A 26,167-nucleotide genomic window follows, 5' to 3' on the forward strand; every position below is an offset into this window, starting at 1 on the left:
ACCCCCACGCCACCCCCCCACTATAAACGTGAACCCGAAGCGTGGCGAGCGCAGCGAGCCCGCGAGGGGCGGCGGTACGCGTCCTACGACCTTTTCATACCCCCACTATCCACGTCGGCGTGGAGTTGAGAATAGAATAGTGTGGCGAGCGCAGCGAGCCACCGAGCCCGAAGCGTGGCGAGCGCAGCGAGCCCCGCGTGGGGACGCGGATACCTTCACAGGTAAACGCGTCCCTTCGCGGGCTTCACAGGTATCCGCGTCCCCTCGCGGGGCTCGCTGCGCTCGCCACGCTTCGGGCTCGGTGGCTCGCTGCGCTCGCCACACTATTCTATTCTCAACTCCACGCCGACGTGGATAGTGGGGGTATGAAAAGGTCGTAGGACGCGTACCGCCGCCCCTCAAGGGCTCGCTGCGCTCGCCACGCTTCGGGTTCACGTTTATAGTGGGGGGGTGGCATGGGGCTGCATTTAACATTGTAAGCACCCAATTGGGTGCTTAACATTGTATAAGCACCCATTAGGGTGCTTATACAATGTTTAATCGCATCGCATCGTATGGCATTGTATGCCATGTACTATGGCATACAATTTCAAAATTGTATGCCATCGTGCACTATCGTACGATATCGCGTCGCATCGCATACCATCGTATACGTTATGGTATGCGATGCGATGGGCGCCGCCAAAATACACAAGTACCTGTTTTTGTGTGTACAGTATGTGTGATCACATTGTAATTTATCATGTGTGTGTGTGTGTGTGTCTGGGTGTGACTCACAGCATGGTATTTTTCACTGAATGTTTCAGCATTTGTAGAATGAATCACTAATGAGAATCTCGAAAGAAATAACAGAAAAGCTCAAATGAGGAGCAGGAGCCAAGAATCCGCTCGGCGCAGCCTATGAACTGCCCTTATTATTAAAGAGAAGAAATGAAGGTCCTGACCCGCAGTATGCGCTCTCCCCTGTTTAGCATATTAACAAGTCATTTCACTTAATAAATGAAACGGTGCTTTAATGAGAGGTTAACTCTGTGAACCAATCAAGTGCTGTCATGTAAAAGCTGCAGCACAAGTTCCATTTAAAGACCGTTTTTTCCGTAGAGCGGAGGCCGGCGCAGGCAGAAATGACAAATGTCTACGCTATTAGCATAGTAATGCTCAGGACTGCGGCTGTGACAGTCCTTTCATCATCTCCGTAGAATAGTGTTTAATGTTCTAGCCATTTATAAAATGCAGGTTTTTATTTGTTTGCCGGTTCTAGTAAAGCAACAATGAATCCACCCATTGCAGCTCAATTCCATGCAAAGTATCTCAATACAGAGCTGGATTAATGCTCCAGGAGGCCCATAAGACAGGGGGCCCCAAAGGACTAAATAAACGGGGGTGAGTGCGTGTTGGTGAGAGCAGGCAGGGGCGGATTGGCCCACCGGGAAGCCGGGCCATTTCCCGGTGGGCCGGTCCAGATTTCCATATTTGTTTTGGGCTATCCTGCCCTTCTTTATGACAGGCTGCGGCCGCTGGTCGCTGACGTCACCCGCTAGCCGACTTCAGCCTGGTGGTGCGGCGCGTGACTGGTAAGTAACATCCCCCCCCCCGGGCAGTAGCACACGCACGCCCGCGGCCCCCCCACCCCGGGCAGTAGCGAGCACACCCCCTGCCCCCCCCCCAGGCAGTAGAGTGTGCGCAAACCCCCCCCCCCCCGGGCAGTAGAGCGTGCGCAAAACCCCCCCCCCCCCTCCGGGCTGCTTCGCGATTGTTCCCGAGCCGGATTTTGCTGCCAATCAGCCCCTGAGAGTAGGTGTGAGCGTGATGACGGGGGAGGGGGGTGAGTTGACAGGGGAGAGTAAAATATGTGCTATACGCGATCAATGGGCCCCTGTGTATGCACAGGACAGGTATTGTACTTGTCTTTGAGTAATGTGTTATTACACCAATTGACACACAGCCTGAACATACTCCTCTCTCCCCCATCCCCTGATATCACTGTGTTCGCAGGCCACCGCCATCCTCTACATGACATCTGCCCAACCACCCTGGCTGAGCTGCACATATATTGGTTTAAAGCAACAGCCTTCTCGTAGCCAATACAGCATAAGCATAACTGATGGCAAGGGATCACCGTAGGCTAGCGAATAAGTGTACCGCTCTCCATGCTTAGAGACCCGGGTTTGATTATTTTTACTAAACTTTTATGAAACTTATATTTAATATAACTATGCACACACAAAAACCCAGTTTCCATAACTAACTTTCCGAGTGAGGACAGGTTTGGCCACCCCTGGTTTAAAGCAACCATCTTCCTGTAGCCGATACAGCATAAGCCATATAACTGATGGCAAGGGATCACTCTTTACATTGACTCATGAGACCACGGTCTGGTCCCTCCAGAGGCAGTGGAGCGATCTTATCTGGAAAGACCCACAGTACTGTACTGTACTATAATATGCACTGTACTGTATGCACTGTACTGCACAGTTATTACATACTGTATTTCAAACAGCAGGATCCCCATAGCGCAGTGGTTCCCAAACTTTTTGAATCACGGCACCCTACAGTATAAGAATATTTTTCACGGCACCCCTAGGCCAATAGTTTGTTACTGAGAATTTCAGAAAAAAATTATTAAATTAAACAAGTTGTGATTAAATTGTAACCTTAGGTCCAGTTATCTGGTCAGGAACATGATTCACTTCTGTTTACCCACATATTTTATCATTGGAAGCGACAAGCACTGATTTTTCCTATTTCATTGACCATAAATAATTTGAATTGGTTCTGGACCACCACCCTGAGGCACCCCTGCAAGTGCTCCAGGGCACCCCAGGGAGCCTAGGCACACAGTTTGGGAACCACTGCCATAGCATAATGAGACGCACATACAGCAGTGCCCTTACACATGCCATCGATAGCTCCATAGTTGTGGAGCCCTGGCTGAAAACCAGTAGCCATTTTGTTAACCCGCTCGGTGCTCAAGTCTTGCCTGCTCGTACTGTATGTCATTCATACTGTAGCGTAATGCTGTGTTTAACCATTGTATTGCAATGAGACGCACGTACAGCAGTGCCATCGATAGCTCCATAGTAGCCATTTTGTTAACCCGTGTCTGGCTTACAGTACATACTTCAACCATACTGTATACTAGCTCACTTATCCAGATAGCCCGTTATAAATTAGCGTAATGGGTTGCACGTCTATGCAATAGTATTTTCTGAGAAAAATGTCTATTTAAAATACTGTACAGTACAGTAAAGTAGTTCTTGCGCTATAGTTTATTTCAATGGAGACTTTCGTGTTTTTTTTTTTTCAATTTTTTCGCTATAGCATTGTATTAGACATCTGACACATGCGCAGTGGTGATTTTAAAAAGCAACATCTAGTGGACGATTGCTGGTATTGCACTCATCCGGTAATGCCATCTGCAATGCTGTGCGACTTATTGCTCCGCCGTGTGACTAGATGCGCTGTGATGAGTTGTCGGGACAAGCGCCATAAGTAGCATAGCTGAGGGTGGCTCCAAATGTATAACCAGCGTACATTAAAAATACTCATATAAAAGATTATCGGGATGCTCTTGGAGATTTGCAGTCCTGCATTTATAATCCAGGCACAGAGGACGTAGAGGATATTGGAAGACGTGATGAAGTTAATTGTGGATGAAACGCTTAGGGTCCTCATATACTACCGGAAATGTTCCAGTCTTGTAATTGCCAAATAAGTGCAGGAGAGCCCCATTTGTATTTGAGATTTAAATGTCTTTATTGGAACGGTCTTGCACGTGATATGTAAAAATGCCTGTTTCCAGCCTGTATAGGCAGGTGCAACTACACTGCAACGGTCAACACCCCTGCCCCTCCCCTCGCAGATGTTCAGAAGTGGGTGTTCTGGAGGGGTCCAATCACAACAACATGACCACACCCCCTGCATCACAATACTGATACTCTCAACATTGAGTAGTGGGGGCAGGGCCATAATGACATAGTCATGTGGTGGTCACACCCCTGTTCCAAACCCTATCTGCACACCACACACCCCCATGTTATGCCATGCCCCCCAATGTGCCAACATGGCTATCCCAGCCAGAATGTCGGGCAGTATTGATGGTGTAATGGTTAGCATTACTGCCTCACAGCGCTGAGGTCATGGGTTCGATTCCCGCCATGGCTCTAACTGTGCAGAGTTTGTATATTTTTCCCATGCTTGCGTGGGTTTCCTTCGGGTACTCCGGTTTCCTCCCACAATCCAAAAATATACTGGTAGGCTAATTGGCTCTCAACAAAATTAACCCTAGAATGTCTGTGTGTGCGTGTACATGTGGTAGGGATTATAGATTGTAAGCTCCACTGGGACAGGGACTGATGTGAATGTTCCACTATACTCTGTACAGCGCTGCAGAATATGTATGCGCTATATAAATAACTGGTAATAAATAAGTAAGTAAGGGTTAAGGGTCTTTATTCATCACAACACTATGTACCTATGGACAGATACCTGGGAACAATTGTCTATGGCAGAAACCTGTACTGATTTCTATTTTTGAATTAGTATTTCGCATTGTCTGGTTACATAATGGCTGAGAATGGGTTTTATTTAGGGACACATGTAGAACTTGGCTTAAATGCTGCCCATATGCTGCTAATTCCCCATAGAGAAGGCGGATGCATTGTGTTCTGCTGAGCAGCAGCTGAGGATCTGTCCTTCTGGCCGTCCTGGGAGCACACGGCGAACACCTCAGCACAAGGGCTCTTCAGCTGTTGTAAGAATGCATCTCCCAATGTGTTCTGCCAGCTGCGTCCCGGTCCTGCTTACGGTCTATGTCCATAAATAGGTAGGTTACATCCTGGTAAATGCATCGTATTGTACATACAAAATAATTGCTGAGAAGTATTTGCTAACTTTATTAGTGTTTTATTGTATGGTAAACCAATAGTCTTCTCCCCCATACAACAATAGGAAGAAATAATACTTTATAGTACTGTACATTCCTTATACCAGAGTTTCCCAAACTCAGCCATTACAGTCCGGGTTTTCTTGATATCTATCTGGGAGTCTAGATGGTTAAATTACCCAAATTGCATTATTTTTACCATGAGGTAATATTTTGCCTTCTCTCCTCCCCATTTACAACATGCTGCTTCCCAGCTGTTCGGGTGTGCTGGGCACGCCCCCAAAATGATGAACACAAAAGTTGCAGCACTCAGCCACAACTTCCACCTGAGACCCCGTCCCGCCACCAGAGACTCCACCCCTTTTCGGGAGGTCCCGCTTACAACAGAGTAGAAGTTGGGAGGTACATATATATATATATATATATATATATATATATGTGTGTACATATCCAAGAAAGGGGGATCAGTGCAATAGCTAACACCTAGCTAACACCTTGCATCAGCCTCTCTGCAATCACAGCAACGATCTGGAGAGAGAGGGCGGGATGTATTAATATAGCATATGCGGCTAGCATCGGGTTGCGTGACGGAGACCCCGCGATACCTGTGATGTGGTCTGCGGGGGGCCTCCGTCACATCCCGGCGGCTGGCAGTGTCCCCCTGCGTCTCCTCCTCCCCCCTGCAGCTGGATGTCCTGCCGGCTGTGACACCTGCTGGGGGAGGAGGAGATCAAGGGGGGGGGGGCGCGCGGACGGCGGCGGCGATAGAAGCCCATAGGGTATCGCCACCCAGAGGGTAACGGGGCACGCGGGTAATGGTACATAGGAAAATGCGGTAAAACCCCTGTTTTACCGCATTTTCCCTTTAGTACATCCCGCCCTCAGAGAGAGAGGCTGCAGCTGGCTGACATGTAGAAAGAGCAGGGGGCATAGCCAGCTCAAGGGGGGAGAGGGGATGCAGGGGATACTGTACCCCCCCCCCCTCTGTCAGGGCCCCCCCTGGTCTGAGCACAGTGTCAGTCTAGCTCCCCTGATTCCTGTACCAATGTGTAGGTAGCACAGAGGCTGCTGCTAATCCTGCATGTGAAGATAGATGATACAATAGATGTTATTTTTCTGGTACTTGTTTCCTAGCACGGCCACAATCGTGAGTAATCGTGTCCCTTACTTAAGGGACACGATTACCCACGATGGACCCGATTTCTTTTGAAATCAGGTCCATTTTGCCGGCTAGGATAAAATATCGGGGGCATCGCGTCGGTCGGGACCATTAACATTGGTCCCGACGCGACCGACGCGATGCCCCCGATATTTCCATAGACTTCAATGTTAAAAAATATTTTAATATTGAAATCTTGTCGGGAAAGGTAAAATATCGGGGGCATCGCGTCGGTCGGGACCATTAACATTGGTCCCGACGCGATGCGACGCGATGCCCCCGATTTTTGCATAGGATTCAATGTTAAAAAAATTTTTAACATTGAAATGGTGTAAAAATGTCAAAAAATGTGAAATGGGTCCATATGACCCATTTCACATTATAGATGTCCCCGTCGTCGCCCCACGATAGACGCCAACCCGAAGCGTGGCGAGCGCAGCGAGCCCGCGAGGGGCGGCGGTACGCGTCCTCCGACCTTTTCATGCCCTACTATCCACTAGGGCGTGGAGTGAGAATAGAATAGTGTGGCGAGCGCAGCGAGCCACCGAGCCCGAAGCGTGGCGAGCGCAGCGAGCCCCGCGAGGGGACGCGGATACCTTCACAGTTATACGCGTCCCCTTGCGGGCTTCACAGGTGTCCGTGGCGACGCGGACACCTGTGAAGCCCGCGAAGGGACGCGTTTACCTGTGAAGGTATCCGCGTCCCCTCGCGGGGCTCGCTGCGCTCGCCACGCTTCGGGCTCGGTGGCTCGCTGCGCTCGCCACACTATTCTATTCTCACTCCACGCCCTAGTGGATAGTAGGGCATGAAAAGGTCGGAGGACGCGTACCGCCGCCCCTCGCGGGCTCGCTGCGCTCGCCACGCTTCGGGTATGCGTCTATCGTGGGCTGCTGTTTACGCGCTTCAATTTGGGGGGGTTGGGAATTTTTTTCATTGAATACAATGTAAAATTGGGTCCCAGGGACCCAATTTACATTGGATTCAATGAAAAAAATCGGGTCAAAAATCGGTCGGTCGCGTCGATCGCATCGCATGCGACCAAATCGCATGCGATGCGATCGACCGATTTTTTTCAGCACGACCACCCCGATCTTAATCGGTGTGGCCGTGCTAGGAAACAAGTACCATTTTTCTATTTGTATTTTAAGGTTGTTTACGTTGTCTTTGTTTCACTATATGGTGAGTTTCTAAAACAGTTGTCTTTTAGTTAGGTGGAGCTTTAAGCAGAAACCAAACATTCCAGGAAGGACAACAACATTCTATCTACAGTATCTGGACTTTCCTCCAGTGAGGTATGGTAGAGACTGTGTACATAGAGGCACTGCCACTCACCGCCTCACCACCCCAAATCTCACCAGACACAGCACTCCCAGGACACGGAGGTCACTTTCACAGTGTGGCAGGAACAGTTGATCTGGGGCACCGGGAAAGAGGGGAGCTGGATCTGCTGTCCAATCACAGCAGTCCCTGTCAATGAAGCACTTCTAGAAGTGCAGCTTTTACCAATTTTTTAATGGGCTTTTTAGCCCCTGGCATAGCCCCACCCTCCGGCGCTTCATCCCCTTCACTTGTCAATGGGAAGCACCGCTTATCGGCGCCTCCCAAACTAATTAACATGTTACAAATTTTCTAAGATAATATAAAGTAAATACTTGACGCAGAATATGTGCCACAGGTATATTCTTTGTATAATTTTATACAAAATTACAGGGGAAGCACTGCCACCCCTGACTGCACGTCCCTGCTTTCCTCTTCATTTATTAATACAAACATCTTTGCTGAAATTCCTTTATTATAAATTCAATAGTGCAACACAGATTCAACAATAGTATAAAGAGCATTCTGTTTCTTCCTAGACGGTATTGGGAGATATGCACAAAGGGACACATTGTGAAGCTGTGTCCCTACCAGGCCCCTCCAACAAGCATAAAGCACTTTAATCAGGGAAACGCGTTCGCCGGTTTGTTGTGATGGCAGAGGAAGAACAGGGGAGCATCAGCCACAGCTGCACTTTGTAGTCTGATGTCAACTGAACAACCTGAGACTATTAAAAGCCGTTTCGCAAACCTAAAGCTAAATGTAATTACACAACAGCTCACGGGGGACGGTGACAAGTATAATCAAGAGTTCATTCTTTACTTTATTACTATAAAATCAGGCTTTCCAGCACAAATCCAGGGCTAACTGCAACATTATGAACAAGCTACCCTGGGAAATAGCACAAATATAGAGATCAGCTCCAACTGTAGCACCGTGATGTATAGGATGCAGCCGATATACACTGTATATGATGTACGAAGATTGAAAACCAATCCTGATATACGCATGACCGTGGCGGGTGTGGAAAGCTGCTGACAATGATTTGAGCTGCATTCCTGACAGACCACCGTCATAGACTCAATGATATAACATAACTTTTAGGACTTTAATAAATACGTAACAATACAGTTACACCAAATGCTGCCTCAGCAGCTGTTCTATGAAAAATTAGGTGTGTTTGTTAACATAAATAATGATTGCAGGCCATAAAGACGAACTTGGTATTGACCATTATTATGGTTTGTTATTCAGGCTGCTTTTAATACTTTCTAACTAAGCAACGTGACGTGTGAATGCCATGGCAACCACAGTCACATTGTACATGCTGAAGTGAGCAGAGAGGCTTTGGAATTCCCTCCTTGATCTTTACTCTGTAAAATCCTACCACTCTTTCTCTCCCCTCTGTTTTAAGGCCCCTATTTACCGAGGGGAGAAGTGGCATCCACTCCCCCCTTGATCACATGTGATACATCGCATGCGGTACTTCTGCATGTGACATATTGCATGCAATCCCCTTTCCTTGCCGCAAGGCGATCTTACGCTAAGCAATTTTTATAGATATTTATTACAAGGATCCCTCTTCTATCATTGGCCCCAGAGTGGCTCAAGCCATCCTCAACTTTTATTAGCCCATAGTAGCCAATGAGATACATTTTCTCCAACAGCCGATACTGATGCATGCACCTCGTGGCAGCCTGGCATGCCCATTAGGAGGCCATACTTGGAAGTAAAGTAATAGTGACATTTGTCACTTTACTTCTTAGGGGGGTATTGAATCCCGGAAAATATTTCCAATCTTTCAATTTACATTAGATCTATTTAATGTTTTTGTTTTTTTTCTGAAACATTTTTCAAAAGTCGGAAAAAATGCAGTTCGGTGAATCCACCTCTTTTTCCGCAGAAAAGGATGCTAATTCGCAAATTTAATATCAGGCAGCATTGAATACCCCTATCTTTTTGCCAGTATGAATGGGCTGTTATCCATACTTACTCTCCAAGTTGCAGGAAACTCACAATTTTTAGGGTAGTGCCCCAGCACCCCATAAGAGAGAGTGGATGAGGACATATTACAGGGGATCGCTGGTCAGCAGGGTGGGGGCAACTGAACACCATTCAATGAGAGACACAAAATATTAGCCCCACCACCTCCTCACGGATCTGAAATTCATGATATTGCGCAATGACAGGGCGGAGCCTGCGTGGCCCCGCTCCTGCTGGGATTTTCACATAACCTTTATAGGTTTCTGAAGAAAAAAGCAGGTGAGCTGAGAATTCCTTTATCAGAGCCTGTATCCCAGAAAAATACATTTTGTAAATGTCTTATTATTAATATTATTATTATTTATTTATTTATTATTGCCGCAATAAGCAAAAGTTTTCCAGAAATTGGACATGATTAAATCATATTTAATATTTAAAACAATTGGTCATTATAAAGGTCTTTAGTTTCAAAGCAAATCCTATAAAAATGCATACATTATAATGCAATGCAGGCACAGATGTATAGGAAAACGTCACTTGTCATCCCACAGAGTAAAGCTAATTTAAATGCAAACCAGCTGTAGCTGGGGGACATACAGTGTATATATAATGAGAAATTCTAACTAGTTATTCATAGCCAAAGAACCAATTCACAGAAGGAAAGATAAGCCAAGCGCTGTTTTTGCCACGTAGCCAAAGGAAGCATATGAAATAGAGTAATTCAATGTAAGATACAATGCACAGCAGTGGTTCCCTTATACAGTAATACCTCTTTCACATGTCACCTAATTACCGGGTTCATACTGGGTTCATGCCGGTTTCTTACCTGTTCGACCCGGTAATTGGTGCGATGTGAAAGGGGTTACCGGTTACAGCAAAGCGGTAGCAACACGACAATACCAACCGGTTAAAAAGAAGGGTTCTTACCAGTTCGTTGCCGTGTTGCTTTGCGGTGTGAACGGGTTAATCGGGTCGAGCGGCCCGTTTCCCTTTCACTTGGAGCAGCGCCAGCTCTAAGCGCTGCCTCCACCCTCACCCCCCATGAAGCTCTGACACTCCCCGGATGATGTCAGTGAACCGGCAATATTGCCAGTTCGCTGATGCAATGTGAACAGACCACACATCACATGCAGGGTTGCACCGGGACTGAACTGTTTCAAAGTCCTGGTGTGACCTTGCATTTGCAGTCTGAAAGCGGTATAAGTATATTTACAAGCTCAGAGAAACAAAGTGATTTACAGTCAGAATGTACCAAATATTAATATCCACATAAAAGACAATAGGGCAGATGTATTAAGCCTGGTGAAGTGATAAAGTGGAAAGTAATAATGCACCAGCCAATCAGATGTTAACAGCCATGTAATAGGCTGGGTTTGAAAAAGGTCAGTTAGTAGCTGACTGGCTGCAGTATTATCACCTTACACTTTATCACTTCAACAGGCTTAATACATCTGCCCAAATATATCTAGCCGGCCACTGGGGGGCGGTAGTTGGGAGCAGGGACCCCCAGATGGAGGTGAGCGGCGGTCACTAACCCCTCCTCCAGCAGCACGGCGGCAATATTCCCCCACCCCCGGATCAGCGTGCCAGCCGCATCACACTCCCCCGGCCCCCGGAGCAGCACGGCGGCCATATCCCCCCCCCCCCAGATGGAGATGAGCCGCGGTCACTAACCCCCCTCGGAGCAGCACGGCGGCCATATCCCCCCGCCCCTCCCCCCCCCCCCTGGATCAGCATGCCGGCCGCGTCACAACCCCCCCCCCCGTGGAGCGGGTGAGCACCTGAGCCCAGCAAATAATAAACACCTTTATATAACACCTGACATATCTCCTTAAAAGAGGAGCATACATTTATATGTACAGTTTTTGAGAATCTCTCTGAAGAACACAAACTATAGCTGCTGGTCATACCAACATTTCTCAACGTGTCATGAGAAGACAAAGGGGGAGGGAGTTGGCAGGGAAGGATTTTACTGTGCACAGAGCAGACTGAGCACAGAGAAACAATCCAAAGCCTCTTTATGTCATGTGCCACGCGACTGGTTGCCATGACTATTTTTAGTCATGTTTTACAAACCGAATCGTCAAAACATGTCTAAAAACATCCAAAAAAGTCTGCAATTGAATAGGAAAGTCAGTTTTTTTTCCAGCTAGCTGAAAAAATTGACTTAATTGAATACCCTAATTTTGAATAGACAAACCAAGGAAACATGAAAATGACAAAATGAATGATACTTGGTAATATTCTTTATAAAGAGAATCAAAAAAGAAATTCCAGTGACATCGTTTTATTCTCCCGACTCTTAAAGTGGAAAACATCAATGACAGTGAGAAAAAAAGAAAATGTTTCAATCAAAGTTTGTCTTATTACTGTAGAAGAGAATTAGTATTGATAAGCAGCTTGGTCTAGTACCAGGTAAAGACTGAATTAGAACCTAGGCCAAATGCCCTACTTGGCACTTCAAAATATCTTCCTTCTCAGCAGGCTGGATCGCTCTAAGGCACATAAAGAGTGAAATCTTGGCTCTCTTGCAATAAAAGTCCTGGTACGTTTGCAGGCTGCAGATAAATCTGTACAGTTCTTCCTGCCAAATCCTACAACTGGGCCAGTGCGGATGAAGAGAAGGACTACCGAAAATCTTCTTAAAAATGTCTTTGAAGGAACTATACAATTTCACACAGTAATCCAATAATTCAAAAATGTTGTCATATATACTTTGAAAGTTTTTACTTTCTTAAGAAAAAAACTTTATTTATTTATTATTTATTAACAGCTTCTTATATAGCATATACATATTCCGCAGCGCTGTACAGAGATTATTTTGAACATTCACATCAGTCCCTGCCCTAATCTGTGGGTCCTAGCCACAGATGCAGCAGGTCTCGGCAGGTGGCAGCGGCGTAACAACGGCCCCTCAAACCCCCGGCGCCTACACTTTCTTCCAAAAGGACTATACATTAATGCTTTACATTTGCATATTAATAAACACAACATATTAGTATTAACAGACTACAGGAAAGAACGCTAAGCATTTATGTTGTTCTGTCCTTTACTTTTTTCCTTCTAGTAAATAAGTAGACATTTGTGAAACGCCTGAACAGATGAATCTGTTTTTGTAGGTTTCTAAAATAGAGGATTCTGGAGTTCCAGAGGAGTAAATGTAATATTCTACGAAATTCAGACATTGATGGGTTCCTGTCAGGTCTGCCCAAACTTTCAGAGAAGCGATTATATAAGGGCAAAATACCTGATGTTTAAGTGTCAAGCCGCAATCCAGGACAACATCTGGGGACATTGGGCCTTATTCTAGTTCACTCTTTCTGACAAAATCCTTCTTAGATGGGCAAAACCATGTGCACTGCAGGTGGGGCAGATGTTACTTGTGCAGAGAGAATTAGATTTGGGTGGGGTTTTACTTCAAAGTGAAATCTATATTGCAGTGTAAAAATAAAGCAGTCAGTATTTTCCCTGCACAGAAACAAAATAACTCATCCAAATCTAATTCTCTCTGCACATTACATCTGCCCCACCTGCAGTGCACATGGTTTTGTCCATCTAAGAAGGGTTTTGTCAGAAAGAGTGAACTAGAATAAGGCCCTTTGTTTGCCTAGCGTGACCTGCTCTCTGGGGTTCCCAAAAGTCATTCCAAAGCTGCCCATATACGGTCCGTTTAACGGATCCGTTCGGGACTTAAATAGTACACATCGCATCGCATGCCTTGTGCATGCAGTGTGCATGCAGTGTGCATGCAATGCGATCCGATGCGATGTGTAGCTAGTACAAAAAGTATGTGCAGCACATACTTTTTGTACCGTACTATGTGATGCGCGGGAGCGCGCATCGCATAGTACAGAACCGAGCCAGCAAAAACAGACGGTGTATGGGCTCCTTAAGACTTTAATAAATACATTTCAAAAGATATGTGTCACGTATTGAATTATTTCCGCTGGCACATACCGTAAGAGTGATAGCCAGCCTATTTTTTTGTCAGCGGCAAAAAACACGTAACCCGTATCGCAAGTATAACTACAGAAGAAGGTTGTCAGAATAAAAAGACAGAAGAAATAGCAGAGGCTTTTCTAAAATACTATGTAAAATTATACTCAGCACCATTAGATCAGCCAACTTTGGGCATGAATTTTTTGAGGAGAGCAAAAATTCCTACCCTAACACAAGCAGAAAGTGAGGCTTTGGTGGACCCAGTAACTGAACAGGAACTCAAATTAATTATTAAAAAATTATCAAAAGGAAAATCCCCCCGGCCCAGATGGCCTGAGTGCAGAATATTATAAAATGCTATCAACACATCTAACTGCACATACTTTATTTAATGCAATTTTAGCGGGTAATAAACCTCCCACTGGATTCAATGAAGCCAGGATCATTGTAATACCTAAATCAGGCAAAGACCCAAAACAGGTAACCTCGTATAGGCCAATCTCATTATTAAATCAGAATTTAAAAATATTAACAACCATTATAGCCCATAGACTGGTTCTACCAAAGCTTCTTCATCCCTCACAGACAGGTTTTGTGAAGGGTAAATCCTCAGCGCAAAACATCCGTCAGGTGATAGCGGCCTTGACACAGTCGCAGTTCCTGGCAAAGGGTAAATCCCTGCTAGTGAGCTGCGATGCGGACAAGGCATTCGATAGAGTATCCTGGTCGCATTTACTGAGAGTATTCCATACTCAAAGGATGGGGGTTGGTTTTATCACCTTCTTTAGGAATTTATATGCTTCCCCAATGGCCTTCCTGACAATAAATGGTCTAAATACCGCTGGTTTTGGATTGGCACGGGGCACCCGACAGGGATGCCCATTATCCCCGCTATTATTTAATTTGGCAATTGATCCACTTATTAGATTATTTTATACACAACCTGACTGGCAAGGTATACAAATTGGGGCTACAGAATTAAAAGTGTCGGCGTACGCTGACGACTTGCTTCTGTATTTTGCCAACCCTCAAAAAGCATTTCCTGTCTTGTTAAGAATGTTGTCTGAATTTGAAGGAATTTCAGGGTTTAAGATTAATAAACAAAAAACTAAAGTATTGGCATTACATCAAGGGGCAAAAATAGGATGGCCATGTGATTTCCCCTTTTTATGGGCAGACCAATCTTTTAAATACCTGGGTCTAAACATTACTATGAAACCGGCGGATTTATATAATGCAAACTATCCATCTATAATAGAAAAAATACAGGCGGACCTCCGATCATGGCGTTGCTTACCATTATCCTATATAGGAAGATGTCATTTGATAAAGATGATTTCGTTCCCCCGCTTATTATATGTCATGCAAATGTTGCCAGGGTTGATGAAAGATCGTGATATAAAGATGTTAAATAAATCCTTCAGTAAATTCATATGGGAGGTGAAAAAACCCCGGATCTCAATGTTCAAACTAACCCAGCCAGCATCATTAGGTGGACTAAACTTCCCTTGTATTAAGAGTTATACAATGGCAGCAAACATTAGATACGCAATAGACTGGGTACATTCAACTGAAAATTATGTTAACTTAGAGTTGGAACAATCATTTTGCCCTGACATACCTTTACCAGGACTGTTACATATAAGACCATCAAAATACCCATCAGGAGTCTCTGATAATATATTACTGACAACAACCTGTACAGCCTGGCGACTAGCACGCTCAAGGCTGGGAATGTCCACATATAACACAATGTTTCAACCCCTGTTTTATAATATATCAAAGGGTACACCGATACTACAGGACACTAGGTTGGCGAGAAGGTATAATAGAGTGGGGCTATATTTGTTGTATCATATCATGGATGTAAACTGTATAAACATATTGCCCTATCAAACTCTATGTGAAAAATATCCAAATACTCCTATACCTATGTTTGTATATTTTCAATTAAGAAGTTATGCCACAGAGGCCCTGGCCAAAATGAAAACTATAGACAGGGAAGGAAGTTTGGACATAATGATAAAGAGGACAAATAGTAGACCAAACAGAACATCAGTAATATACCCATATTTAAAGAAACAAATAATTTTAGAAGGAGTAAATACAGGTTTTACAAAATGGACAGTAGATCTCCCTGGCACATCACCACAAATGCTATTAACAGCTTTCCTACGACTAAATAAAATCTTGGTAGCTGCCACGTACACAGAGATGCAGTATAAACTACTGCACCGGGCTTACTATACCCCTAAACGCAGACGGCAGATGGGAATAGCGCCCGATTCAGTCTGCTTCAAATGTAAAGAACCGGAAGCAGACATAATGCATTGTATGTGGCAGTGCCCAGAAGTTAATAAATTCTGCCAAGAAGTTAATAGATTGATAATGACTAGATATGGCATACAAATTTCTTTAACATCAAAATGGGCCCTATGGGATATACATACTCAGACAACAGAGAGTGAATTACCTAAAGGACAGAAAATATTACAGGTTGAGTATCCGGTATCCGGACATCCCTTATCCGAATTATTCCAAAAACCGTGGTTTTTGGAATCATTCGAATTTTTTTTTTTTTTTAACCCCCTAACCCTCTTTTCATACTTACCAAGTCCCCAGGCGTCCACAGCAGGCCTCCGGCATCTTCTCCAGGGTCTCCAGCGGTCCCAGGAATGCATTGCGCGAGTGTGCGCGCGCGCCGGTGACGTCACCGCGCAATGCATTCCTGGGACCGCTGGAGACCAGGAGAAGATGCCGGAGGCCTGCTGTGGACGCCCGGGGACTGCGTGGACGCCGAGGGACCACCGGACACCATCAGGGGACAGGTAAGTATGGCTACAAAAAAATATTCCAAAAACCGGAAAATTCCCCTATCCGAAATGCTCGCGGTCCCGAGCATTTCGGATAGGGGATACTCAACCTGTAATAGCAAAGATATTTGCTGCAGCGCGCAAAACTATACTATCCCAATGGATTTTATCTAACACCTTAAATATAAAACTATTAGAACCCCGTATTGCCCACTTATTTCAAATGGACTGGTTAGAAATGTCATTAAACAAAGAAACAAAGATAAATACATTTTTCTCCATATGGTTGCCCCATATAAAATCATTAACCTCAACAGTAAAAGACACTCTAAGACAGGGAATAAGAACAACCGGATGGTATAATACAGAGACGATCCGACTAGGAATAGAACCTTTTTAAGATAAACCTAACACAAGAAGTAAAAAAAAAAGAAGAAATAGATAAATAATGACATGAAAATAATGAATATTATACCATGCAATAATGTTTGTCTTCTCTTTTCTGTATGTTTTATGTATGTACACATGTATTGGTACTTCTTTACTTTCACGGCGCCAGCATGGCGCCGCGCGTCAGAGTCCCCTTGCGGGGCTCGCTTCGCTCGCCCACGCTGCGGGCTCGGTGGCTCGCTACGCTCGCCACGCTAATTAAAATCAACTCCATGCCAACATGGATAGTGGAGGTATGAACTATCCATGTTGGCATGGCGTTAACTTAGTTTATTTAACTTAATTAGTGGCGAGCGTAACCCGGAAGTACGCGCGGCGCCATGCTGGCGCCGTGAAAGTAAAGAAGTACCCATGTATTTTATATATATATGTAAGCATTTTCACTTTTTTTGATACATTAATAAAAAAATATAATAAAAAAAAAAAAAAAACATGAAAAATTTGAAGCAATATCGCCACCTAGAGGGAGATCTACACTATCCGGCGGTGATCTGAAGTCACATGTGTATTGGAATATGCACAATTGAAATGCAGATATTAACCGCTCTCACTCACCTGCCGGAACGGGGGCATCTGGTGACTCCCCGAGGACTAACTTCACCCTCTTCGCGTGAGTCTTCCCTTGGTAATGTGAATCGGCGACGATTGCAGATGTGAAGAACATGTTACAGAGGGTGCAGCACTTATTCTTATCCACTTCAGTCTCATCACTTTCCTGTTTTCAATATATATATCAAAATAACAATTGTTAACATTGGATCCATTCAGAGAATGCCAAAACACATACAGGAGACCCTAGAGCAGGCATGTCCAACGTTGGCCCTCCAGATGTTGTGAAACTACACATCCCAGCATGCTTTGCCACAGTTTTGCTATTAGAGAATGCTAAAACTATTGCAAAGCATGCTGGGATGTGTAGTTTCAAAACATCTGGAGGGCCAACGTTGGACATGCCTGCCCTAGAGCAAGGGTGGCCAAACCGGTCCTTGAGATCTACCAACGGTCCACGTTTTCCAGGTTATCTAGCTGGTGCACAGGTGTAGTTATTACTAACTGTCACATTTCCCAGACTCCCTAGCTGGTGCACGGCTGTAGTCATTACTAACTGTAACATTTCCCAGACTCCCTAGCTGGTGCACAGCTGTAGTCATTACTAACTGTCACATTTTAAGACATGCTACATTCATTCCTACTATAGATCCACAGGTTGCCTGGAAAACATGCACCGTTGGTAGATCTTGAAAACAGGTTTGGCCACCCCGCTATCATCAGCTCTGTAGGATTGGTTATGGTATATTAGATCTACAATGTCTAGGTCTACAGTCATATGGTTGACCACTAATAGTCGACAGTCAAATGGTAAACAGGGTCTAAAGGTCGACAATCAAACGTTTGCAGGGTCCAAAGGTCGACAGCGTCCAAAGGTCGACAGTCAAAAGGTCGACAGGACAGGGTTTAAATGTCGACATGGTTAATAGGTCGACAGCCAAAAGGTTGACATGGTCAAAAGGTCGACGTGGGAAGGGTTGACATGAGTTTTTCATGTTTTTTTGGGTGTATATGTCGACATAGGTCGAAATGGACACTGTCTAAGTGTACCGCGTCCCCTCGCTACGCTCACCATGCTTGGGGCTCTATTGTATTCTCCCTGCGCGCCATAGTGGATGGTAGGGACATGTCGGCTCAAAATTTTGTAAAAAAATGTGTGTCCAACTTTTTCATGTTGACTTTTTCCATGTTGACCTTTTGACCATGTCGACTTTTTGACTGTCCACCTATCGACTCTGACGACCTATTAAACCCTGTAGACCTTTTTGACTGTCGATCTTTGGACCCTGTCAACCTTTTCACTGTCGACCAATAGTGGTCGACGTTATGACTGTCGACCTAGAGCCAATCTATGATCAGTCCGGATACTGTAGGATCACTAACCGCGGGTGCACAATCATCGCACAAGCACAGGTGTGAGTCCTTACATGTCAGTGTACACAGTAAGCATCTCTCGGTTACGTCAGGGTTGCCGACTTTAAGATTCTCCTCTCCGGGAGAAGCCCGGAGAGGAGAGTTTCAGCAGCCGCTCAGGGGGCGGGGCTTACGAGTGACATCACTAAGCCCCATCCCCATGTTGTTAAAGCAGCGAATTCAGTGATCTTCGTGGAGGGGGCGGGGCTAAAATGACGCGATTGTGCCGTTTTAGCTCCGCCCCCTCCTCTGAGACCCGAGGATTGCGGCATTTTATCCGGGGGTCAGCGGGGGTCCCCCCTGAATCCGGGAGGGTTGCCCACCCTTCCGGGGGCCGGGAGGGGGTATCCGATTTTCGGGAGACTCCCGGAAATTCCGGGAGGGTCGGCAACCCTGGGTTACGTGTTGTCAAAGGTTAGAACATAAACAATCAAATCACATATGTAGTCAATTGTTCTTCAACTCCAACTTTGAAATGTAATTTTGGTTTCTCTAGTGCACAATGCCAGTGAGTGGCTACAAAAGTGGCTACAAAAGCCAGCACAATTCTTTATCGACAGCATGCTGACCGCATCCCTCCATCACAGATCAGTCCATTATTGAAGTTCTGCGTAGCCCTATGTTCCGTTGCATGACTGCAGGAAGGAAGCTGGGGACATTACAGCGGCATACGGGAATGCAACCGCAGCCTTAAACTGGTCAAGTGTTGCGCAACCACTTCCTGTTCCCTCCCCCATTACAGTCCCTCACTGTCACTCAATTTGTGAATAAGTTCTCCCTGCCCCTGTTGTCACAATCTCTATAATGCTTGCGCTGTCTGTGCCCCTTGTCCTGTGGCCTAGAGTAAGGAACTGCACTGAGGATCATGGTCTATTAGCTGCGCCGCTGATCTGTGGCAGACACATATCAAATAACAGCAACTCCAGCACATTTCGCGACTGCACATCAAACAAACAAACACAAAGATCTGTCCGCTGTGGTGATTGTGGGTTTTGTGTCCGTTCTTACCACACTGCTATAAAAACACTGCATTAACCATGGGATTTACAATCCAGCTCCGAGGCCTCGAGACATGAATTGTAAATGATATTCCCAGGCTACATGTAGACGGAATGCCAAGTACACCGGGGAGAATACTCGCTCACGTTCCGTTTTGTCTCTCTAAGCCGCTGAGAGTTGCATAATATTTAAACTCTGATAACGAGTATAACCGGGATGATAAAATGATGCACCTGGCACTTGCAATTAGCAAAAAGTGATTACGGCTAGGCTGGCACGGAAAACGTTCATCTTGACAAAATGTTGGCGTAAAGACGTCAACATAATTTACCGTGGAAAGATATAAAACACTTACGTGGGGCTGTAAAGCTGCCAGCACAATTGATCCAAACCAGCGATGAATAATTCACTATTAGCTGGGGAATCATTTCCACGTGATAAAGCGGTCAGCGGTGTAATGGACGCGAATATACAGGTGCGCGGTGCGGTGTGTGGCGGCGGGTGCGGCCCTGTATACAAGGTGCTGCTACAGTGTAACTGGAGGTAAGCATCAACCACAACATATTCGTCAGATGACTAGAATTAAACACGAAGCGATTCAATTAAGTATGAGTGATATAAGAGCATTCATTAGTAAATGAATCCTATTTCCACTATCTCATGTTCTGTTCCGTGTTCCAGTATCACTGTATATAAAAGTCTAAATCCTCCTCACCTTTTTTACGTGAAGTACCGCCAGTGACCACTAGAGGCCACTCAACGGACCAAATTACTCCTTAACAGAAAGTGAAACCAAAATGATATGTTTCAGACTTCCTGGATATGGAAAGAGGGAGAGATTGGAGGAAGGAGCAGATAGAAACTAAGCCGTCATTTTTGACAGGCTTTTAAGTGGGTTCCGGATGACTGCCCGACTAAGGGTATCCTGGCGGTCAGTATCACGGTGTCGGAATCCCGACTGACGGTGATCCGACAGGGGGGATCATGACTCACAGGGGTTATTCTCCCTTGTGGGGGTCCACAACCCCCATAAAGGGAGAATAGAATAGCGAAGCGACCCACCAAGCCCGCACCGTGGCAAGCGCATCGAGCCCGCAAGGGGCTTCTTTGCACTCGCCCCACTGTTGGAGCACTGGCAGTCGGGGTTCTGATGTCGGGATACTGACTGTTGGGTTCCCCCGTGTCGGACCGCCATACCACACCCCTTTTAAGTAGTACCAAAATATTACATATGTTGTTACACTTATCTGAAATGGAGTATAGAGCAAAGTAATGTTCAATGGTATACAGAGAGAGAGAGAGAGAGAAAGATGTATCAGACTTTGTAAAGAGATAAAGTGGAGAAAGTTAAAATACCAATCAATGCACTCCTCTCTTTTTATCCCTCTCAAAAGTTTCGAACATCTTCCCCATAGATAGTTTATTACTTGTGTCTAATGTAGCTCAGGGTTGCCGACTTTAAAAAGCTCCTCTCCGGGAGAAGCCCCCTCCCCAGGTTTGCAGACATAAGGTAATTTAAACGCCGCGGTCAGGGGGGGGGAGCGGGGGTCCCCCAGAATCCGGGAGGGTTTTCCACCTTTCCGGGGGGCCGGGAGGGTAACCCGATTTTCGGGACCCTCCCGGCCGTTCCGGAGGGTAGGCAACCCTGATGTAGCTGCATTTATTTGAAATGAAATTACAGCTAGTTCTATTACATGACTTGTATATTTTAACATTTGCATTTATTAGATTACTAGTAACCCCCGCTGGAAGCTAATGCTTCGAAAGCTAGTATATGTAGTTTCACTTTCTTGCATACAACCCCTCTGTCCCCCCAACACCACCACCACCACCTTTCTCCAAAGTTTCAAATAAACTCTCAAAACTCACTTCTTTAGATGCCAAGTGAATTTGTGAAATGACTGTAGGTGTGAAAATTGCCAAGCAAATATTTTCAATCATCATAATGACCTGTAATGGTCAACAGCATTTTCTATTTGAACTTATATAACAAATGTGAACGACACTGGCATTTTTAGCAGAGATTTTTCACATCACTCATAAAGATGTTGGCACTCAAAGGGTTAAAGCCCATTAGCTCTGATCATACCAACCCAACACTCTGTGCCCTCGCTCATGGTTTGTGCCCTCTGTCTCACCCCTGCCTGTCTGCCACTCCCCTACAGAGTGCAAGCTCTCATGAGCAGGGCAGTCTTCCCTCATGAGTTTTTTCTTCCCCCAGCTCTACCATTATCTCCTCCCCCCAGGTGCGCTTTAAGAGTGGAGGAGGTCCACGTGCAGCTTCCTCCGTCTGGGCCCTGCGGCGCAGCACAATATAGGCCGAGCACTAGATCGCTCAGACTTTACCGCGCATACGCAGTCCTCTGAAAAAATGGAGCGCCGATTCTGGTTGCGCTGCTGCCTTCAAAGCTACCATGTATATTTAAACCGATGACAATAAAATAGCCAAAAACTGTTTTTGCCCTTTCAATTATTGCTACTTTGAATCTACGTGCATAACTGCAGGTATTCCGCCACTTCCTGCCTCTCTCAGGCTATTACATAAGAGCCCTCAGGCAAAATTTACTAAGAATACGACTATGGGGTATATTCAATGGATATTTTGTTTAGTATATATGTAGCACCCTTCACATTTATTATTACTTCTTACTTATGTAAGTCTTATCACATATAATTTCCCTTATTCCTGTACCATCACTAATTTTGCACCAATGTGATGCCATGGTTCTGCTGGGCTGGGCTGGCCTGGGGGGTCCTGTGCCCTGGACCTGTCTCAGAGTAGTGTTAGGGACCTGGACGTGGTGGGCACGCCCATAATAATGGCCATCATTATGCTAAGAAGCTCATAAATGCCATATAGCAAAGTGTGCATTTTAGGGCCCCTCCCCCTATGTAGTATATTCAATGGATGCCAGATCTATTCCGAAATTCTTTTGAAGGAATAGATATATCATCAATTATTCAATGCAGCGAGAAAATTCGTATGCTGGGGCCCGGGTGAGAGTGACGGCGGGAGGTGGCGGAAGCCGGGATTGCACCAGAACAGGGCCGGTATGGGGCCTGCTCTCACCCGGCCCGGCGTTGGGACAGGTGAGTGCGGCGGGTGGATAGGGAAGGCGATGGGAGGGTACAGGAGGCGGCGGAAAGGAGGACGGCGCCGTGTAAGCTGCTGCTGCTCACCCGGCGCCGTCCTTCCTGCCTCAGTCCGACATCTTTTCATGTCGGATTGAGATGGATGGAAACATGGCTATTCCGCCAATCCACCTGGTTTTTGGCAGGTTGGAACATTCAACCTTCCGGTCAAAAAAAAAACCCAGCTAGCATTGAATAGATCTGAAGACGGCAGTTTCAACATCAACTGAATATACCCCTATGTCTCAGTCGTATTCGTATGTTGTATATGACTGTATATGACTGTATATGACTGAATACCCAAAACATGGCCAATTTACATACAATCGGTCTAAATTGACTCGTTTTGGGCCATATCGTCCTGGTGTGTACCCCACATTAGACAGCTTTATTTTTACACTGCAATTTGGAGGTATATTCATTGTTGGGTAACGACAATCGGGCTAGCCAGACAGCCGTGACCCTGTCCCATTCTCGGTCTGCTTGACCGAGATTTTGCAGGCGGGATTCAATGTCCCGCCTGCCGTGGGTTCTTGGCAGAAGGAGCCTGACTGCTTGTGAAGTTGTGCTCCTTCTGCCGAGATCCCCTGTTCAATGCTGTCAAGGAAGACAGCATTGAACAGGGCCCCCTTAGAATTCAGTTGGAACACACCCCACCCAAAAGTACCTCTCTCTGCACCTGTTACATCTTACACCAAGCTGATTTAGCTAACAAAGCTGAAGAGTTCCAATTTAGGAATCCATTCGGGGTTCCGAGTTGAACCAACGGGCCGATTCAGACCCAGGAAAAGCGGGAAGGGGGCAGGTAGGGGAATGGAACAAGGGAACGCCCAGTGTTTCATGGCCATGCCCATGCAGATGTGATGATGCCGGCTCGGGCCGGGTGGCTGACATCACATGACATCAGCATCCGCCACGAATTCAGACATCTCTCGCCAAGATAAATGTCAGTCTAGAGACCCAAGTCACAGCTTGGGTCTGTTGTCAGTTCGGAATTCATATTTAAAACCCAATCCTGGGATTTGTATTAAATGAATGAAAAAAGGTCCAAATAACTTGATTCTTAACTGTTTTATCGATTTGTGTTGACTTTGTTATCAATGTTTAACAATATTTGTAATTTTTAAAGGGATCCAAAACCAAACCAAAAACTGAATCCAAACCAAACTCAGTTTTGACAAAACCAAAACACCTGTTGTTCCATGAATTATCCCCGTATTGGGGCGCTGCAACATAATATTAATGGCCACAGTGATAAGTGTTAATGAACTGACTATTGCCGACATTAGATTTCAGAAGATATGTGTAATTATGACTGTTCCTACATCTCCATTTATCATACAGAAGCTATTTTATTCTTCATATGGAGCAGCAGTTATTAATGTTCCATCACTGTACGATAATTACATCTGGAACCGTCATGAGTTATCCTGCGCCATGGAATTATTTATACACCCTACTTTCTATTACGGTGAAATCACAGAAACTCGGATCCTCATTTACTGCAGTCCTTTAAATCCCAGATGTTCTATCCTGGGAATCCGTTACAGCCATCCACCTTTCTATCCGCCTATTCACAGATTAGTATGATTTGTAGGCTACATGTTATAGATAGGGGCGCCGAGAGGTCGGCTGGGCCCCGGCGAAATGGAGGGGTGTGGCCACGCCCCCGTGACAAAAATAATAAAGAGGGAGAGAGAGAACAGGATGCCGCTGCAGCTGTCTCTCTCTCCAGCTCAGCACATGGCACTGAGCAGCGGGTGCTGAGCTGAGGAGAGAGGCTGTGCTGCGGGGGCTGTCTGTCATCTCTCTCCCCACTGCCCAGCTCCCTGCAACAGGGAGAGGGGGGAACGGGACCCGGGGCTCTCCAACAGACCCAAGCCCAGGTAAAAAGTACCCCCTTCCCCCCTCAATGACATTAGGGATTATTCTGATTTAATCGGTCCCCCACACGCTCGCACGGGGGACCAATTTTTAGCGCATGCGCAGTTATGCCGTCCCGCTCACGCCTAGCAGCATGGGCGAGCGCTCAGTGTTTCATGGGCGTTCCCATTGTAATGACCCCGCGGTGTGTGTGTGTGGGGGGGGAGCTGACGTCAGCGGATGTCAGAAGTGTATCAGATCTGCAAGCGCTGGAGAAATCATTCGATGGTCACCGACCATCGAATGGTTTCTCCCCCGCACCCAAGGCTGCGAATGGATGATTACGCAAATCATCCATTCGCAGCTGTGCAGAGGATTGTGGCGTGCGAGCGGGGCCCGGACAGATGTGCGGGCGGCATCTGGGGGACTCGCAAGGCTGAGAAATTTTTAGCCTTGCGAGTCAACCAGAATAAGGGCCATTGTGAACATGTTGACATTCTGCATATTCCAATGTGCTCATCCTAACAATCATAATTGTCTACATTTATTTTGTCCATGTTATGGATATCAATATTGTAAATGGCAACATTCTGAATGCTTCTCACAATAAGGGGGAGATGTACGAAGCCTTGTAGAGTAATAGAGTGGAGAGAAATAAAGTACGAGCCAATCCCCTTCCATATTACAGGCTGTGTTTGATGAATGGCAGTGAGCAGCTGATTGGTTGGGTATGGATACCAACAGTCGGCATCCCAGTACTGACAGCGGCATCCTGTCATCATTCTGACACATTTTTGTAAGCAATGTAACAATTTCCCTCCCGCTAACCCCCCCTCCCACAACTTAACCCTAACCTCCCCTCCCACAGCCTAACACCCTCGACACACACACACACACAAACACACACCCATTATAACCATAACCAATATATTATGTTTTCTCAATTCCAAAATTTACTGGAATTTGGGCAATTTTCAAATAAATAGAAAAAAAAGCCTTATTCAAGATTTATCAGGCTCTAACAGGCTTTGATGTGTTTGCGCTTACAGTAAGGTGACACATTTAAATGTGTTTGCAAATGATGAATCGCGTACAAAAAGTGTGAACTTCAAAAAAGAAACTTCAAAGTGCAAACAATAAAAACAGTAAGAAAAATATATCTAGTTTTCTGGAAATTAAAATATATATAGTAGATGGGCTGCTTAAAGCCATTCACAGTGGACGCTGGGTAGAGTTCCCAGCCACTAATCATTATTATTTATATATTAATTATATATTGTTTCCTCACTGCAGTGCCAACATTGCAGCCCAGAGCTCCTAATACATGGCAACATTTCCCTTTGCTGGTGCCTGTAATACAGGGCAGCAGTAACCCTTTATTGATGCACACTGGTTACCACAAAAGTTGTCATTTGTTATAAAAAAAATGATTATAAATCACAGTCGACTGGAGAGCAGGAGTAGCAACCAAGTACTAGTGCTGTGGCTATTGCCATAAAAATGCACTAGAGTGACAACATTTTGACATCTGGTCAGATCAACACAGCTAGAAACCTTGTGAGTGATTGGTGGAGGAGGCTACTTCCTCAAAATTCCTGTAAGATTATGTTCATCAAAATGAATTACAAATTCCATGAGGAAGACCTTTCCAGACAACTAGTACAG

The 26,167-nt window shown here is 45.5% G+C and overlaps 1 protein-coding gene across 2 annotated transcripts in view; it reads right to left on the bottom strand.

The window, feature by feature from the left end:
• ZMAT4 (zinc finger matrin-type 4) overlaps positions 1–26,167 on the bottom strand; it is a 307,125-nt gene that overhangs the window by 189,543 nt on the left and 91,415 nt on the right. For both annotated transcript variants that reach the window (XM_083149591.1, XM_083149592.1), the window contains exon 4: positions 17,102–17,261. In XM_083149591.1, the coding sequence (XP_083005717.1) occupies positions 17,102–17,261 (160 nt within the window). The remainder of the gene's footprint in view (positions 1–17,101; positions 17,262–26,167) is intronic.

Source organism: Crinia signifera, chromosome 6 (assembly GCF_055691185.1).
Source record: "Crinia signifera chromosome 6, ASM5569118v1, whole genome shotgun sequence".
In the NCBI taxonomy this organism is placed as follows: Eukaryota; Metazoa; Chordata; class Amphibia; order Anura; family Myobatrachidae; genus Crinia; species Crinia signifera.